This window comes from Oncorhynchus mykiss, chromosome 2, assembly GCF_057628025.1.
Source record: "Oncorhynchus mykiss isolate SJ-2025 chromosome 2, ASM5762802v1, whole genome shotgun sequence".
Taxonomy (NCBI): domain Eukaryota; kingdom Metazoa; phylum Chordata; class Actinopteri; order Salmoniformes; family Salmonidae; genus Oncorhynchus; species Oncorhynchus mykiss.
Window position 1 is genome coordinate 2,447,501 of NC_143023.1, and position 18,045 is coordinate 2,465,545.

At 45.2% G+C, this 18,045-nt stretch overlaps 1 protein-coding gene across 1 annotated transcript in view; it reads left to right on the forward strand.

The window, feature by feature from the left end:
* The window catches only part of LOC149984753 (TGF-beta receptor type-2-like), a 100,480-nt gene extending 94,712 nt beyond the window's left edge, over positions 1-5,768 (forward strand). Inside the window, exons 9-10 of the mRNA XM_090216059.1 lie at positions 2,963-3,090; positions 3,727-5,768. Of these exons, the coding sequence (XP_090072185.1) occupies positions 2,963-3,090; positions 3,727-3,990 (392 nt within the window). The 3' untranslated portion in view covers positions 3,991-5,768. The remainder of the gene's footprint in view (positions 1-2,962; positions 3,091-3,726) is intronic.
* The last annotated feature ends 12,277 nt before the right edge of the window (positions 5,769-18,045 follow it).

Sequence of the window (18,045 nt, forward strand, 5' to 3'; positions counted from 1 at the left end):
AGCGATTCAGGACCCTGTAACACACCAGTCAAGGACCTTGTACTGGACTGGTCCAACCAAGCTGTTGATGGATCTCTGTGACCTTCCTGACCTCTGTGACCTCTCCCGGAGGTCACAGACTGGCTGTTCCTGACCTCTGTGACCTCTCCTGGAGGATACCTCTGCCTGACTGGCTGTTCCTGACCTCTGTGACCTTCCTGACCTCTGTGACCTCTCCTGGACGATACCTCTACAGGTAGAGGTATATCCAGCTGAACACTGGGTGTTCCTGACCTCTGTGACCTCTCCTGGAGGATATACCTCTACAGGTAGAGGTATATCCAGCTGAACACTGGGTGTTCCTGACCTCTGTGACCTCTCCCGGAGGATGTAACACACTGCCCTGTGAATTCTATTCCTCTAGATTGGGTCATTTTTGCATGGGCTCAGTTTGAGAAATCTTATATCTGGTGTTCTGCTTGTCTCTAATGAAGGTTTTCAGTCTGTGCCCTTGTGCCTCCTTTCACTGGTCCTAGATCAGCTGTTAACAGTATGAACCTGACACAGCACCACAGACTGGTTCTAGATCAGCTGTTAGTTAACAGTATGACCCTGACACAGACAGCACCACGGACTGTGGGATCTGTTCCTAGATCAGCTGTTAGTTAACACTATGAACCTGACACAGACAGCACCACAGACTGTGGGATCTGTTCCTAGATCAGCTGTTAGGTAACACTATGAACCTGACACGGACAGCACCACAGACTGTGGGATCTGTTCCTAGATCAGCTGTTAGTTAACACTATGAACCTGACACAGACAGCACCACAGACTGTGGGATCTGTTCCTAGATCAGCTGTTAGGTAACACTATGAACCTGACACGGACAGCACCACAGACTGTGGGATCTGTTCCTAGATCAGCTGTTAGTTAACACTATGAACCTGACACAGACAGCACCACAGACTGTGGGATCTGTTCCTAGATCAGCTGTTAGTTAACACCTGACACAAACAGCACTTCATGCTGTGAAAACCATCACACTTTACAGCTGTTGTGAGTTCAGTTTCATGAGGTCTGGACGATATCCCAGAACTTTGTTTTTTATACTCTTTGGCCCGGGCGGAATGATCTTTCAATTTCCTTCAACTGTTTTTCAGCGTGAAAACACAATACAACTAATTAGAGTTGTAATGTTTTGAAAGGGTTTTGGATTTCTGAGTTTTTGGGGGCTAATTGCTTTGTTGAGTGAAAGTTTGTTGATTCCAGTAATGATCACAAGACAAGTGCCAGGCCACAACTTTGTTCCCAAACAAGAATCATCAAAACATATTTTATATACTCCATATTCAGCACGTCTGTTGCCAATGCCCTAAATCTATCCCCTACTATAACATTACAACAGCTCTCTGTATTAAATCTACTATAACATAACATAACAACAGCTCTCTGTATTAACTCTACTATAACATAACAACAGCTCTCTGTATTAACTCTACTATAACATAACAACAGCTCTCTGTATTAACTCTACTATAACATTACAACAGCTCTCTATATTAACTCTACTATAACATTACAACAGCTCTCTATATTAACTCTACTATAACATAACAACAGCTCTCTGTATTAACTCTACTATAACATTACAACAGCTCTCTATATTAACTCTACTGTAACATAACAAGAGCTCTCTATATTAACTCTACTATAACATTACAACAGCTCTCTATATTAACTCTACTGTAACATTACAACAGCTCTCTATATTAACTCTACTATAACATAACAACAGCTCTCTATATTAACTCTACTATAACATTACAACAGCTCTCTATATTAACTCTACTATAACATAACAACAGCTCGCTGTATTAACTCTACTATAACATTACAACAGCTCTCTATATTAACTCTACTATAACATAACAACAGCTCTCTGTATTAACTCTACTATAACATTACAACAGCTCTCTATATTAACTCTACTGTAACATAACAAGAGCTCTCTATATTAACTCTACTATAACATTACAACAGCTCTCTATATTAACTCTACTGTAACATTACAACAGCTCTCTATATTAACTCTACTATAACATAACATTACAACAGCTCTCTATATTAACTCTTGCCCCTACTGTAACATAACATTACATGCTGTAGGTATCCATGACCTCATATGATGCAGTTTGAAGCTGAGCTTTATACTGTAGATGTTTTACTGTCATAAAAACGGGTGGATTTCAAATCACCTGTTATTTGTCACATACACACATGGTTAGCAGATGTTAATGTGAGTGTAGCGAAACGCCTGTGACTTGACAGATGATGGCTGTGGTTTGTGGTGTTGATTTGTTTGGCTGTGTTTGTTTGTGTTACAGATGTAAGTTGATTGGTTGTGTCTTTCTGTGTTCCAGAGGTGATCTAATTGGTTGTCTCTCTCTGTGTGTTCCAGAGGGGATCTAATTGGTTGTCTCTATGTGTGTTCCAGAGGTGATCTAATTGGTTGTCTCTCTCTGTGTGTTCCAGATGTGATCTAATTGGTTGTCTCTCTCTGTGTGTTCCAGAGGTGATCTAATTGGTTGTCTCTCTCTGTGTGTTCCAGAGGGGATCTAATTGGTTGTCTCTATGTGTGTTCCAGAGGTGATCTAATTGGTTGTCTCTCTCTGTGTGTTCCAGATGTGATCTAATTGGTTGTCTCTCTCTGTGTGTTCCAGAGGTGATCTAATTGGTTGTCTCTCTCTGTGTGTTCCAGATGTGATCTAATTGGTTGTCTCTCTGTGTGTTCCAGAGGTGATCTAATTGGTTGTCTCTCTCTGTGTGTTCCAGAGGTGATCTAATTGGTTGTCTCTCTGTGTGTTCCAGAGGTGATCTAATTGGTTGTCTCTCTCGGTGTGTTCCTGATGTGATCTAGTTGGTTGTCTCACTGTGTGTTCCAGAGGTGATCTAATTGGTTGTCTCTCTCTGTGTGTTCCAGAGGTGAAGGACTATGAACCTCCATATGGCTGTAAAGTTCAGATGCATCCTGGTGTGGAGAGCATGAAGGATCACCTCCTCAGAGACAGAGGAAGACCTGAGATCCCAGACAGCTGGATCAACCACCAGGTAACAGACTGGGAGAGACACACACACTCTCTTTCCTTCTTGCTCTCTCTTCCCTCCCTCTCTCTCTCTCTCTCTCTCTCTCTCTTCCCTCCCTCTCTCTCGCTCTTCCCTCCCTCTCTCTCTCTCTCTCTCTCTCTCTCTCTTCCCTCCCTTGCTCTCTCTTCCCTCCCTCCCTCTCTCTCTCTCTCTCTCTCTCTTCCCTCCCTCTCTCTCGCTCTTCCCTCCCTCTCTCTCTCTCTCTCTCTCTCTCTTCCCTCCCTTGCTCTCTCTCTTCCCTCCCTCTCTCTCTCTCTCTCCCTCTCTCTCCCTCGCTTTCTCTCTTCCCTCCCTCTCTCTCTCCCCCTCTCTCTCTTTCTTCCCTCCTCTCTCTCTCTCTCTCTCTCTTGACCTACCTACCTACCTACCTACAGTACCTACCTACCTACCTACCTACCTACCTACCTACCTACCTACCTACAGTACCTACCTACCTACCTACAGTACCTACCTACCTACCTACCTGCCTACCTGCCTATCTCTCTCTCTAACCTCTCTTTCTTTCTCATTCACTCACACACATCAAATCCTATGTACATGTCTCAGTGCTCAGTAGCTAGGTTATAATTTTCTGCTCCTGTTGTCTACCTCCTCCTACAGGGCATAGCCATAGTGTGCGGCTCCATAGAGGAGTGTTGGGACCACGACCCGGAGGCCAGGCTCACAGCCCAGTGCGTGGCCGAACGCTTCAGCGAGATAGAAGACGAGATGGAGAAACTGTCCAGCCGCAGCAGCTCCGACGAGAAGATACCAGCGGAGGAACGGAAGATACCGACCATACCCGAAGAAGAAGGACAGACGATAGCAGAACAGATAGAAGAGGTCAAAGTAGCGGTGGAGAGCTCTGTGAGCGATGAGAAGTGAGGGAAGGGAGAGAGGACATGGAACCCAGGACTAGAATGTCAGTGTGTCACAAACACACCGCTCACGTTGCTATGGGAACTATAAACAGCCACACCCAAACAAACAGCCCACACCTGGAAGATAGCCAGTACAGTGAATGTACTGTATTAGTGTACTGTACTGCTTATACTCTTCAGTATTGTATTACCAGAATGCATACAGTATTTATACTGTATAAAATAAGTATGTACAGTTTACAGTATTTGGATGTACTGTACTGCATTATATTGGAGGTTTCCCCACTGAAGAGGACAGGACATGACAATGGCAGAGATTATAACCAAAGACTGAGATTACAGGACATGACAATGGAAGAGATTATAACCAAAGACTGAGATTACAGGACATGACAATGGCAGAGATTATAACCAAAGACTGAGATTATAGGACATGACAACGGCAGAGATTAGAACCAAAGACTGAGATTACAGGACATGACAATGGCAGAGATTATAACCAAAGACTGAGATTACAGGACATGACAATGGAAGAGATTATAACCAAAGACTGAGATTACAGGACATGACAATGGTAGAGATTATAACCAAAGACTGAGATTACAGGACATGACAATGGAAGAGATTATAACCAAAGACTGAGATTACAGGACATGACAATGGAAGAGATTATAACCAAAGACTGAGATTACAGGACATGACAATGGAAGAGATTATAACCAAAGACTGAGATTACAGGACATGACAATGGCAGAGATTATAACCAAAAACTGAGATTACAGGACATGACATTGGAAGAGTTTATAACCAAATACTGAGATTACAGGACATGACAATGGAAGAGTTTATAACCAAAGACTGAGATTACAGGACATGACAATGGAAGAGATTATAACCAAAGACTGAGATTACAGGACATGACAATGGAAGAGTTTATAACCAAAGACTGAGATTACAGGACATGACAATGGAAGAGTTTATAATCAAAGACTGAGATTACAGGACATGACAATGGAAGAGTTTATAACCAAAGACTGAGATTACAGGACATGACAATGGAAGAGTTTATAACCAGAGACTGAGATTACAGGACATGACAATGGAAGAGTTTATAACCAAAGACTATTCTAACATGTGGGGGGAGTGGGGTAATGTATTCTAGAATGTTGAGGGAGTTGGGTAATGTTCCTGTATTCTAACATGTTGGGGGTGTGGGGTAATGTATTCTAGAATGTTGAGGGAGTTGGGTAATGTTCCTGTATTCTAACATGTTGGGGGTGTGGGGTAATGTATTCTAACATGTTGGGGGAGTGGGGTAATGTTCCTGTATTCTAACATGTGGGGTAATGAATTGACAGGTCTGTGTAATAATGTAATAATGAGCCATATTGTAACAGAAATGATGATGACGTGGAGCTCTATTCACACAAGGATTGTATGTACAGTGTGTCTGTGTGTGTGTGTGTGTGTGTGTGTGTGTGTGTGTGTGTGTGTGTGTGTGTGTGTGTGTGTGTGTGTGTGTGTGTGTGTGCGTGTGTGTGTTTTTTTTACATAGTAATAGTTTATACTTGTTAGCCAAATAAACAAGCACATTGTAAATATATATGGAATGTAGCTGTACAGAAAATAATCTCCACTCTAGATGTTGTTGTGGAAGCAGAGGAGCATTTCACACACTCTGTCTAAATAACACATTTAACAGGATCTAGACAAAGATATTTTATCCTTTGTATTTGTAAGATATTGTAAATCTGTTTTATGAATAAAGTATTTCTGTATTTACTCATAAGCATTGTGAATGGCACATTTCAGTGGGGCATTGGTAGTTTAGACCAGTGTGGTCACCAACCTTTTCTGAGTCAAGATCACATCCTGAGTCAAGATCACTTCCTGAGTCAAGATCACTTCCTGAGTCAAGATCACTTCCTGAGTCCAGATCAGTTTCTGAGTCAAGATCAGTTTCTGCGTCAAGATCACTTCCTGAGTTAAGATCAGATTCTGAGTCAAGTTCACTTCCTGAGTTAAAATACGTTTGAGTCAAAATCACTTCCTGAGTCAAGATCACTTCCTGAGTCAAGATCACTTCCTGAGTTAAGATCAGTTCCTGAGTTAAGATCAGTTCCTGAGTCAATATCACTTCCTGAGTTAAGATCACTTCCTGAGTCAAGATCACTTCCTGAGTCAAGATCACTTCCTGAGTCAAGATAACTTCCTGAGTCAAGATCACTTCCTGAGTCAAGATAACTTCCTGAGTCAAGATCACTTCCTGAGTCAAGATCACTTCCTGAGTCAAGATCACTTCCTGAGTCAAGATCACTTCCTGAGTCAAAATGCTGAGATCTACCGCTCTGACTTTTTATTAACATGACTTGATAAAGGTAAACCTATGCAACATTAACCAATTAAAAACAGTTCTGTAGCTATGAGGGTTGAACAGTAGGCTATAGGCCCAATACATTATCACCACATATTGGCTTTGCTTGAATTTACGGGACATTTAAAAAAATTATATTTCAAAATTTGAGGTAGGGCAGGCTATATCATCACACCGGTAATAGGTAATAGATCCATTGTTGCGTTACTTGGCACAGCTGAGTAAGCACACATTTAAATACTTTGTTTTTTTATTTCACTGGGCTGATGGTGCCTGTATCTGAGGGCCCGTCTCTCAACTTCCCTCCGCTCTCCCTTTCCTCCACTGACTCTGACCAAAAAGGGACACCGTCTTCCAGCTGATGACGAAACTCCGAGTCGCACCGCATGATTTCTGCCTCGTGCACAAATTCATGTTGTTACTCCTACAAACAGAGAAGGTGAAATATTCCTTGATGTTAAAAAAAGACCAAAGCCGCAAATAACAACAACAACGAGGCCTATAGATCCACTTTCCTCCTCATTCATTACTGCCGCACTGCTTGTTGTAGCGCTGACTGGAAATAGGAACAACGCGCATTTTATGGTTTAGAAAAGTGTTGAATTACAAAATGTTGACAGTGCTGAGTAAAAACTTAAACATGAAGTCACTCATAAAAACAACAGCTCTTTGTTGTATTCGTTGACAGTCTCTTTCTAGTCATGCTTTAACACGTTTTGAAATCTCACAGTATCAATTTTGCCGTAGCTTTCTTTCACGCCTGCTACGTTACTGCAGATTCGGTGATCTGAGCAATCTGATTGGCCAGCGTAAACATGGTGCACTTGATTTCCTCTCCGGGCCCACCGGGAAGGCAGAGTGTGTACCTTCAGACACATGAAATGGCAACAGTTTGCCTACCCGGCGCGCAGGGCAGCTGAATTGGCTGCGCCTACCCTCAACAGCCCGAGACAACAACAAAAAATAGGAACACAACGCTTCATCGTTGGGTTTTTTCACAGAAATATTTCACGATCGACTAGAAATGCCTTGGACATTGACAAATCGATCGTGATCGACCGGTTGGTGATCACTGATTTAGACATTTCACCAAGAGCACGTGGTGTTATCCGTTGGTGTTGTCATGTGTATATAATATAGTATATAAGGTTAAAAGGACATATGTATTTTTCCAGTTGAACTGGTGTGTCTAGTCCTGTAGTACAATATATCTGATCTGGTCTGTATTAGGTCCTGCAGTACAATATGTCTGGTCTGTATTAGGTCCTGTAGTACAATATGTCTGGTCTGTATTAGGCCCTGCAGTACAATATGTCTGGTCTGTATTAGGTCCTGTAGTACAATATGTCTGGTCTGTATTAGGTCCTGTAGTACAATATGTCTGGTCTGTATTAGGTCCTGTAGTACAATATGTCTGGTCTGGTCTGTATTAGGTCCTGTAGTACAATATATCTGGTCTGGTCTGTATTAGGTCCTGCAGTACAATATGTCTGGTCTGGTCTGTATTAGGTCCTGTAGTACAATATGTCTGGTCTGGTCTGTATTAGGTCCTGCAGTACAATATGTCTGGTCTGGTCTGTATTAGGTCCTGTAGTACAATATGTCTGGTCTGTATTAGGTCCTGCAGTACAATATGTCTGGTCTGTATTAGGTCCTGCAGTACAATATGTCTGGTCTGGTCTGTATTAGGTCCTGTAGTACAATATATCTGATCTGGTCTGTATTAGGTCCTATAGTACAATATGTCTGGTCTGGTCTGTACTAGGTCCTGCAGTACAATATGTCTGGTCTGTACTAGGTCCTATAGTACAATATGTCTGGTCTGGTCTGTACTAGGTCCTGCAGTACAATATGTCTGGTCTGTACTAGGTCCTGCAGTACAATATGTCTGGTCTGTATTAGGTCCTATAGTACAATATGTCTGGTCTGGTCTGTATTAGGTCCTGCAGTACAATATGTCTGGTCTGTATTAGGTCCTGCAGTACAATATGTCTGGTCTGTATTAGGTCCTGTAGTACAATATGTCTGGTCTGTATTAGGTCCTGTAGTACAATATGTCTGGTCTGGTCTGTATTAGGTCCTGCAGTACAATATGTCTGGTCTGTATTAGGTACTGTAGTACAATATGTCTGGTCTGGTCTGTATTAGGTCCTGTAGTACAATATGTCTGGTCTGGTCTGGTCTGTATTAGGCCCTGCAGTACAATATGTCTGGTCTGGTCTGTATTAGGTCCTTCAGTACAATATGTTTGGTCTGGTCTGTACTAGGTCCTGTAGTACAATATGTCTGGTCTGTATTAGGTCCTGTAGTACAATATGTCTGGTCTGGTCTGTATTAGGTCCTGTAGTACAATATGTCTGGTCTGATCTGGTCTTGTCTGTATTAGGCCCTGCAGTACAATATGTCTGGTCTGGTCTGTATTAGGTCCTGTAGTACAATATGTCTGGTCTGGTCTGTATTAGGTCCTGTAGTACAATATGTCTGGTCTGTATTAGGTCCTGCAGTACAATATGTCTGGTCTGTATTAGGTCCTGTAGTACAATATGTCTGATCTGTATTAGGTCCTGTAGTACAATGTGTCTGGTCTGGTCTGTATTAGGTCCCGTAGTACAATATGTCTGGTCTGTACTAGGTCCTGCAGTACAATATGTCTGGTCTGTATTAGGTTCTGTAGTACAATATGTCTGGTCTGTATTAGGTCCTGTAGTACAATATGTCTGGTCTGGTCTGTACTAGGTCCTGCAGTACAATATGTCTGGTCTGTATTAGGTCCTGTAGTACAATATGTCTGGTCTGTATTAGGTCCTGTAGTACAATATGTCTGGTCTGTATTAGGTCCTGTAGTACAATATGTCTGGTCTGGTCTGTATTAGGTCCTGCAGTACAATTTGTCTGGTCTGTATTAGGTCCTGTAGTACAATATGTCTGGTCTGGTCTGTATTAGGTCCTGTAGTACAATATGTCTGGTCTGGTCTGGTCTGTATTAGGCCCTGCAGTACAATATGTCTGGTCTGGTCTGTATTAGGTCCTTCAGTACAATATGTCTGGTCTGTATTAGGTCCTGAAGTACAATATGTCTGGTCTGGTCTGTATTAGGTCCTTCAGTACAATATGTTTGGTCTGGTCTGTACTAGGTCCTGTAGTACAATATGTCTGGTCTGTATTAGGTCCTGTAGTACAATATGTCTGGTCTGGTCTGTATTAGGTCCTGTAGTACAATATGTCTGGTCTGGTCTGGTCTGGTCTGTATTAGGCCCTGCAGTACAATATGTCTGGTCTGGTCTGTATTAGGTCCTGTAGTACAATATGTCTGGTCTGGTCTGTATTAGGTCCTGTAGTACAATATGTCTGGTCTGTATTAGGTCCTGCAGTACAATTTGTCTGGTCTGTATTAGGTCCTGCAGTACAATTTGTCTGGTCTGTATTAGGTCCTGTAGTACAATATGTCTGGTCTGGTCTGTATTAGGTCCTGTAGTACAATATGTCTGGTCTGGTCTGTATTAGGTCCTGTAGTACAATATGTCTGGTCTGTATTAGGTCCTGCAGTACAATTTGTCTGGTCTGTATTAGGTCCTGCAGTACAATTTGTCTGGTCTGTATTAGGTCCTGCAGTACAATTTGTCTGGTCTGTATTAGGTCCTGCAGTACAATTTGTCTGGTCTGTATTAGGTCCTGTAGTACAATATGTCTGGTCTGGTCTGTATTAGGTCCTGCAGTACAATATGTCTGGTCTGTATTAGGTCCTGCAGTACAATATGTCTGGTCTGTATTAGGTCCTGTAGTACAATATGTCTGGTCTGTATTAGGTCCTGTAGTACAATATGTCTGGTCTGGTCTGTATTAGGTCCTGCAGTACAATATGTCTGGTCTGTATTAGGTACTGTAGTACAATATGTCTGGTCTGGTCTGTATTAGGTCCTGTAGTACAATATGTCTGGTCTGGTCTGGTCTGTATTAGGCCCTGCAGTACAATATGTCTGGTCTGGTCTGTATTAGGTCCTTCAGTACAATATGTTTGGTCTGGTCTGTACTAGGTCCTGTAGTACAATATGTCTGGTCTGTATTAGGTCCTGTAGTACAATATGTCTGGTCTGGTCTGTATTAGGTCCTGTAGTACAATATGTCTGGTCTGATCTGGTCTTGTCTGTATTAGGCCCTGCAGTACAATATGTCTGGTCTGGTCTGTATTAGGTCCTGTAGTACAATATGTCTGGTCTGGTCTGTATTAGGTCCTGTAGTACAATATGTCTGGTCTGTATTAGGTCCTGCAGTACAATATGTCTGGTCTGTATTAGGTCCTGTAGTACAATATGTCTGATCTGTATTAGGTCCTGTAGTACAATGTGTCTGGTCTGGTCTGTATTAGGTCCTGTAGTACAATATGTCTGGTCTGTACTAGGTCCTGCAGTACAATATGTCTGGTCTGTATTAGGTTCTGTAGTACAATATGTCTGGTCTGTATTAGGTCCTGTAGTACAATATGTCTGGTCTGGTCTGTACTAGGTCCTGCAGTACAATATGTCTGGTCTGTATTAGGTCCTGTAGTACAATATGTCTGGTCTGTATTAGGTCCTGTAGTACAATATGTCTGGTCTGTATTAGGTCCTGTAGTACAATATGTCTGGTCTGGTCTGTATTAGGTCCTGCAGTACAATTTGTCTGGTCTGTATTAGGTCCTGTAGTACAATATGTCTGGTCTGGTCTGTATTAGGTCCTGTAGTACAATATGTCTGGTCTGGTCTGGTCTGTATTAGGCCCTGCAGTACAATATGTCTGGTCTGGTCTGTATTAGGTCCTTCAGTACAATATGTCTGGTCTGTATTAGGTCCTGAAGTACAATATGTCTGGTCTGGTCTGTATTAGGTCCTTCAGTACAATATGTTTGGTCTGGTCTGTACTAGGTCCTGTAGTACAATATGTCTGGTCTGTATTAGGTCCTGTAGTACAATATGTCTGGTCTGGTCTGTATTAGGTCCTGTAGTACAATATGTCTGGTCTGGTCTGGTCTGGTCTGTATTAGGCCCTGCAGTACAATATGTCTGGTCTGGTCTGTATTAGGTCCTGTAGTACAATATGTCTGGTCTGGTCTGTATTAGGTCCTGTAGTACAATATGTCTGGTCTGTATTAGGTCCTGCAGTACAATTTGTCTGGTCTGTATTAGGTCCTGCAGTACAATTTGTCTGGTCTGTATTAGGTCCTGTAGTACAATATGTCTGGTCTGGTCTGTATTAGGTCCTGTAGTACAATATGTCTGGTCTGGTCTGTATTAGGTCCTGTAGTACAATATGTCTGGTCTGTATTAGGTCCTGCAGTACAATTTGTCTGGTCTGTATTAGGTCCTGCAGTACAATTTGTCTGGTCTGTATTAGGTCCTGCAGTACAATTTGTCTGGTCTGTATTAGGTCCTGCAGTACAATTTGTCTGGTCTGTATTAGGTCCTGTAGTACAATATGTCTGGTCTGGTCTGTATTAGGTCCTGTAGTACAATATGTCTGGTCTGGTCTGTATTAGGTCCTGTAGTACAATATGTCTGGTCTGTATTAGGTCCTGCAGTACAATTTGTCTGGTCTGTATTAGGTCCTGCAGTACAATATGTCTGGTCTGTACTAGGTCCTGCAGTACAATTTGTCTGGTCTGTATTAGGTCCTGTAGTACAATATGTCTGGTCTGTATTAGGTCCTGTAGTACAATATGTCTGGTCTGGTCTGTACTAGGTCCTGCAGTACAATATGTCTGGTCTGTATTAGGTCCTGTAGTACAATATGTCTTGTCTGTATTAGGTCCTGTAGTACAATATGTCTGGTCTGGTCTGTACTAGGTCCTGCAGTACAATATGTCTGGTCTGTATTAGGTTCTGTAGTACAATATGTCTGGTCTGTATTAGGTCCTGTAGTACAATATGTCTGGTCTGTATTAGGTCCTGTAGTACAATATGTCTGGTCTGGTCTGTACTAGGTCCTGCAGTACAATATGTCTGGTCTGTACTAGGTCCTGCAGTACAATTTGTCTGGTCTGTATTAGGTCCTGTAGTACAATATGTCTGGTCTGTATTAGGTCCTGTAGTACAATATGTCTGGTCTGTATTAGTTCCTGTAGTACAATATGTCTGGTCTGTATTAGGTCCTGTAGTACAATATGTCTGGTCTGGTCTGTATTAGGTCCTGTAGTACAATATGTCTGGTCTGGTCTGTATTAGGTCCTGTAGTACAATATGTCTGGTCTGGTCTGTATTAGGTCCTGTAGTACAATATGTCTGGTCTGGTCTGTATTAGGTCCTGTAGTACAATATGTCTGGTCTGTATTAGGTCCTGCAGTACAATATGTCTGGTCTGTATTAGGTCCTGTAGTACAATATGTCTGATCTGTATTAGGTCCTGTAGTACAATATGTCTTGTCTGGTCTGTATTAGGTCCTGTAGTACAATATGTCTGGTCTGTTTTAGGTCCTGCAGTACAATATGTCTGGTCTGTATTAGGTCCTGTAGTACAATATGTCTGGTCTGGTCTGTACTAGGTCCTGCAGTACAATATGTCTGGTCTGTACTAGGTCCTGCAGTACAATTTGTCTGGTCTGTATTAGGTCCTGTAGTACAATATGTCTGGTCTGTATTAGGTCCTGTAGTACAATATGTCTGGTCTGGTCTGTACTAGGTCCTGCAGTACAATATGTCTGGTCTGTATTAGGTCCTGTAGTACAATATGTCTGGTCTGTATTAGTTCCTGTAGTACAATATGTCTGGTCTGTATTAGGTCCTGTAGTACAATATGTCTGGTCTGGTCTGTATTAGGTCCTGTAGTACAATATGTCTGGTCTGGTCTGTATTAGGTCCTGTAGTACAATATGTCTGGTCTGGTCTGTATTAGGTCCTGTAGTACTGTCACGGTGAGTGAATGAGGACCCAAAAGCGAATTAACTTAACAGAGCTTCTTTAATAACCAAACATAGGTAGGTTCAGACAGACCGGCAGATTCCGACAGGACAGGACAAGGTTACAGCAAACATGACGATAGTCTGGTTCAGGCATGAAACACAACAAACAAGAATCCGACAAAGACAGGAGCAGAAACAGAGAGAGATATAGGGACCTAATCAGAGGGAAAAAGGGAACAGGTGGGAAACGGGGTGAATGGGTAGTTAGGAGGAGACAAGGAACAGCTGGGGGAAAGCGGGGGAGAAAAGGTAACCTAATACGACCAGCAGAGGGAGACAGGGTGAAAGGAAAGGACAGAAAGACACAACATGACAATACATGACAGTACCCCCCCACTCACCGAGCGCCTCCTGGTGCACTCGAGGAGGAAACCTGGCGGCAACGGAGGAAATCCTCGATCAGCGCACGGTCCAGCACGTCCCGAGAGGGAACCCAACTCCTCTCCTCAGGACCGTACCCCTCCCAATCTACGAGGTACTGGTGACCACGGCCCCGAGGACGCATGTCCAAAATCCTGCGGACCCTGTAGATGGGTGCGCCCTCGACAAGGATGGGGGGGGGGGGGGGAAGACGAGCGGGGGCGCGAAGAACGGGCTTGATACAGGAGACATGGAAGACCGGGTGGACGCGACGAAGGTATCGCGGAAGAAGAAGTCGAACTGCGACAGGATTAATGACCCGAGAAATACGGAACGGACCAATGAACCGCGGGGTCAACTTGCGAGAAGCCGTCTTAAGGGGAAGGTTCTGAGTGGAGAGCCAAACTCTCTGACCGCGACAATATCTAGGACTCTTAGTTCTACGCTTATTAGCAGCCCTCACAGTCTGCGTCCTATAACGGCAAAGTGCAGACCTGACCCTCTTCCAGGTGCGCTCGCAACGTTGGACAAAAGCCTGAGCGGAGGGGACGCTGGACTCGGCGAACTGAGATGAGAACAGCGGAGGCTGGTACCCGAGGCTACTCTGAAAAGGAGATAGCCCGGTCGCAGACGAAGGAAGCGAGTTGTGGGCGTATTCTGCCCAGGGGAGCTGTTCTGACCAAGACGCAGGGTTGCGAAAAGAAAGACTGCGTAAGATGCGACCAATAGTCTGATTGGCCCGTTCTGCTTGACCGTTAGACTGGGGGTGAAAGCCGGAAGAGAGACTGACGGAAGCCCCAATCAAACGGCAAAACTCCCTCCAAAATTGAGACGTGAATTGCGGACCTCTGTCCGAAACGACGTCTGACGGAAGGCCATGAATTCTGAAAACATTCTCGATGATGATTTGTGCCGTCTCTTTAGCAGAAGGAAGCTTAGCAAGGGGAATGAAATGAGCCGCCTTAGAGAACCTATCGACAACCGTAAGAATAACAGTCTTCCCCGCTGACGAAGGCAGTCCGGTGACAAAATCTAAGGCGATGTGAGACCACGGTCGAGAGGGAATGGGAAGCGGCCTGAGACGGCCGGCAGGAGGAGAGTTACCGGACTTAGTCTGCGCGCAGACCGAACAAGCAGCCACGAAACGACGCGTGTCATGCTCCCGGGTGGGCCACCAAAAACGCTGGCGAATGGAAGCAAGCGTACCCCGAACGCCAGGGTGGCCGGCTAACTTGGCAGAGTGAGCCCACTGAAGAACGGCCAGACGAGTAGGAACGGGAACGAAAAGAAGGTTCCTAGGACAAGCGCGCGGCGACGGAGTGTGAGTGAGCGCTTGCTTTACCTGCCTCTCAATTCCCCAGACAGTCAACCCGACAACACGCCCCTCAGGGAGAATCCCCTCGGGGTCAGTGGAGGCTACTGAAGAACTGAAGAGACGAGATAAAGCATCAGGCTTGGTGTTCTTAGAGCCCGGACGATAAGAAATTACGAACTCGAAACGAGCGAAAAACAGCGCCCAACGCGCCTGACGCGCATTCAGTCGTTTGGCAGAACGGATGTACTCAAGGTTCCTATGGTCAGTCCAAACGACAAAAGGAACGGTCGCGCCCTCCAACCACTGTCGCCATTCGCCTAGGGCTAACCGGATGGCGAGCAGTTCGCGGTTACCCACATCATAGTTACGTTCCGACGGCGACAGGCGATGAGAAAAATACGCGCATGGGTGGACCTTGTCGTCAGAGAGGGAGCGCTGAGAAAGAATGGCTCCCACGCCCACCTCTGACGCGTCAACCTCGACAACGAACTGTCTAGAGACGTCAGGTGTAACAAGGATAGGAGCGGATGTAAAACGATTCTTGAGGAGATCAAAAGCTCCCTGGGCGGAAACGGACCACTTAAAGCACGTCTTGACAGAAGTAAGGGCTGTGAGAGGAGCTGCCACCTGACCGAAATTACGGATGAAACGACGATAGAAGTTCGCGAAGCCGAGAAAGCGCTGCAGCTCGATGCGTGACTTAGGGGCGGGCCAATCAATGACAGCTTGGACCTTAGCGGGATCCATCTTAATGCCTTCAGCGGAAATAACAGAACCGAGAAATGTGACGGAGGAGGCATGAAAAGTGCACTTCTCAGCCTTCACAAAAAGACAATTCTCTAAAAGGCGCTGGAGGACACGTCGAACGTGCTGAACATGAATCTGGAGTGACGGTGAAAAAATCAGGATATCGTCAAGGTAAACGAAAACACAGATGTTCAGCATGTCTCTCAGGACATCATTGACTAATGCCTGAAAGACAGCTGGAGCGTTAGCGAGGCCGAAAGGAAGAACCCGGTATTCAAAGTGCCCTAACGGAGTGTTAAACGCCGTCTTCCACTCGTCCCCCTCCCTGATGCGCACGAGATGGTAAGCGTTACGAAGGTCCAACTTAGTGAAAAACCTGGCTCCCTGCAGGATCTCGAAGGCTGAAGACATAAGAGGAAGCGGATAACGATTCTTCACTGTTATGTCATTCAGCCCTCGATAATCTATGCAGGGGCGCAGAGACCCGTCCTTCTTCTTGACAAAAAAAAACCCCGCTCCGGCGGGAGAGGAGGAGGGGACTATGGTACCGGCGTCAAGAGCTACAGACAAATAATCCTCGAGAGCCTTACGTTCGGGAGCCGACAGAGAGTATAGTCTACCCCGGGGGGGAGTGGTTCCCGGAAGGAGATCAATACTACAATCATACGACCGGTGTGGAGGAAGAGAGGTGGCCCTGGACCGACTGAACACCGTGCGCAGATCGTGATATTCCTCCGGCACCCCTGTCAAATCACCAGGCTCCTCCTGTGAAGAAGAGACAGAGGAAACAGGAGGGATAGCAGACATTAAACATTTCACATGACAAGAGACGTTCCAGGAGAGGATAGAATTACTAGACCAATTAATGGAAGGATTATGACAAACTAGCCAGGGATGGCCCAAAACAACAGGTGTAAAAGGTGAACGAAAAATTAAAAAAGAAATGGTTTCGCTATGATTACCAGAAACAGTGAGGGTTAAAGGTAGCGTCTCACGCTGAATCCTGGGGAGAGGACTACCATCCAGGGCGAACAAGGCCGTGGACTCCCTTAACTGTCTGAGAGGAATGTCATGTTCCCGAGCCCAGGTCTCGTCCATAAAACAGCCCTCCGCCCCAGAGTCTATTAAGGCACTGCAGGAAGCTGACGAACCGGTCCAGCGTAGATGGACCGACAAGGTAGTGCAGGATCTTGAAGGAGAGACAGGAGTAGTAGCGCTCACCAGTAGCCCTCCGCTTACTGATGAGCTCTGGCTTTTACTGGACATGAAGTGACAAAATGACCAGCAGAACCGCAATAGAGACAGAGGCGGTTGGTGATTCTCCGTTCCCTCTCCTTAGTCGAGATGCGGATACCTCCCAGCTGCATAGGCTCAGCTCCCGAGCCGGCAGAGGAAGATGGTAGTGATGCGGAGAGGGGGGCAACGGAGAGCGCGAGCTCCTTTCCACGAGCTCGGTGACGAAGATCAACCCGTCGCTCAATGCGAATAGCGAGTTCAATCAAGGAATCCACGCTGGAAGGAACCTCCCGGGAGAGAATCTCATCCTTTACCTCTGCGCGGAGACCCTCCAGAAGACGAGCGAGCAAGGCCGGCTCGTTCCAGCCACTGGAGGCAGCAAGAGTGCGAAACTCAATAGAGTAGTCAGTTATGGATCGATTGCCTTGACATAGGGAAGACAGGGCCCTGGAAGCCTCCTCCCCAAAAACAGATCGATCAAAAACCCGTATCATCTCCTCCTTAAAGTCCTGATACTGGTTAGTACACTCAGCCCTTGCCTCCCAGATTGCCGTGCCCCACTCACGAGCCCGTCCAGTAAGGAGAGATATGACGTAGGCGACACGAGCAGTGCTCCTGGCGTAAGTGTTGGGCTGGAGAGAAAACACAATATCACACTGGGTGAGGAACGAGCGGCATTCAGTGGGCTCCCCAGAGTAACACGGCGGGTTATTGATTCTGGGCTCCGGAGATTCGAAAGCCCTGGAAGTGGCCGGTGGATCGAGGCGGAGATGGTGAACCTGTTCTGTGAGGTTGGAGACTTGGGTGGCCAGGGTCTCAACGGCATGTCGAGCAGCAGACAATTCCTGCTCGTGTCTGCCTAGCATCGCTCCCTGGATCTCGACGGCTGAGTGGAGAGGATCCGAAGTCGCTGGGTCCATTCTTGGTCGGATTCTTCTGTCACGGTGAGTGAATGAGGACCCAAAAGCGAATTAACTTAACAGAGCTTCTTTAATAACCAAACATAGGTAGGTTCAGACAGACCGGCAGATTCCGACAGGACAGGACAAGGTTACAGCAAACATGACGATAGTCTGGTTCAGGCATGAAACACAAC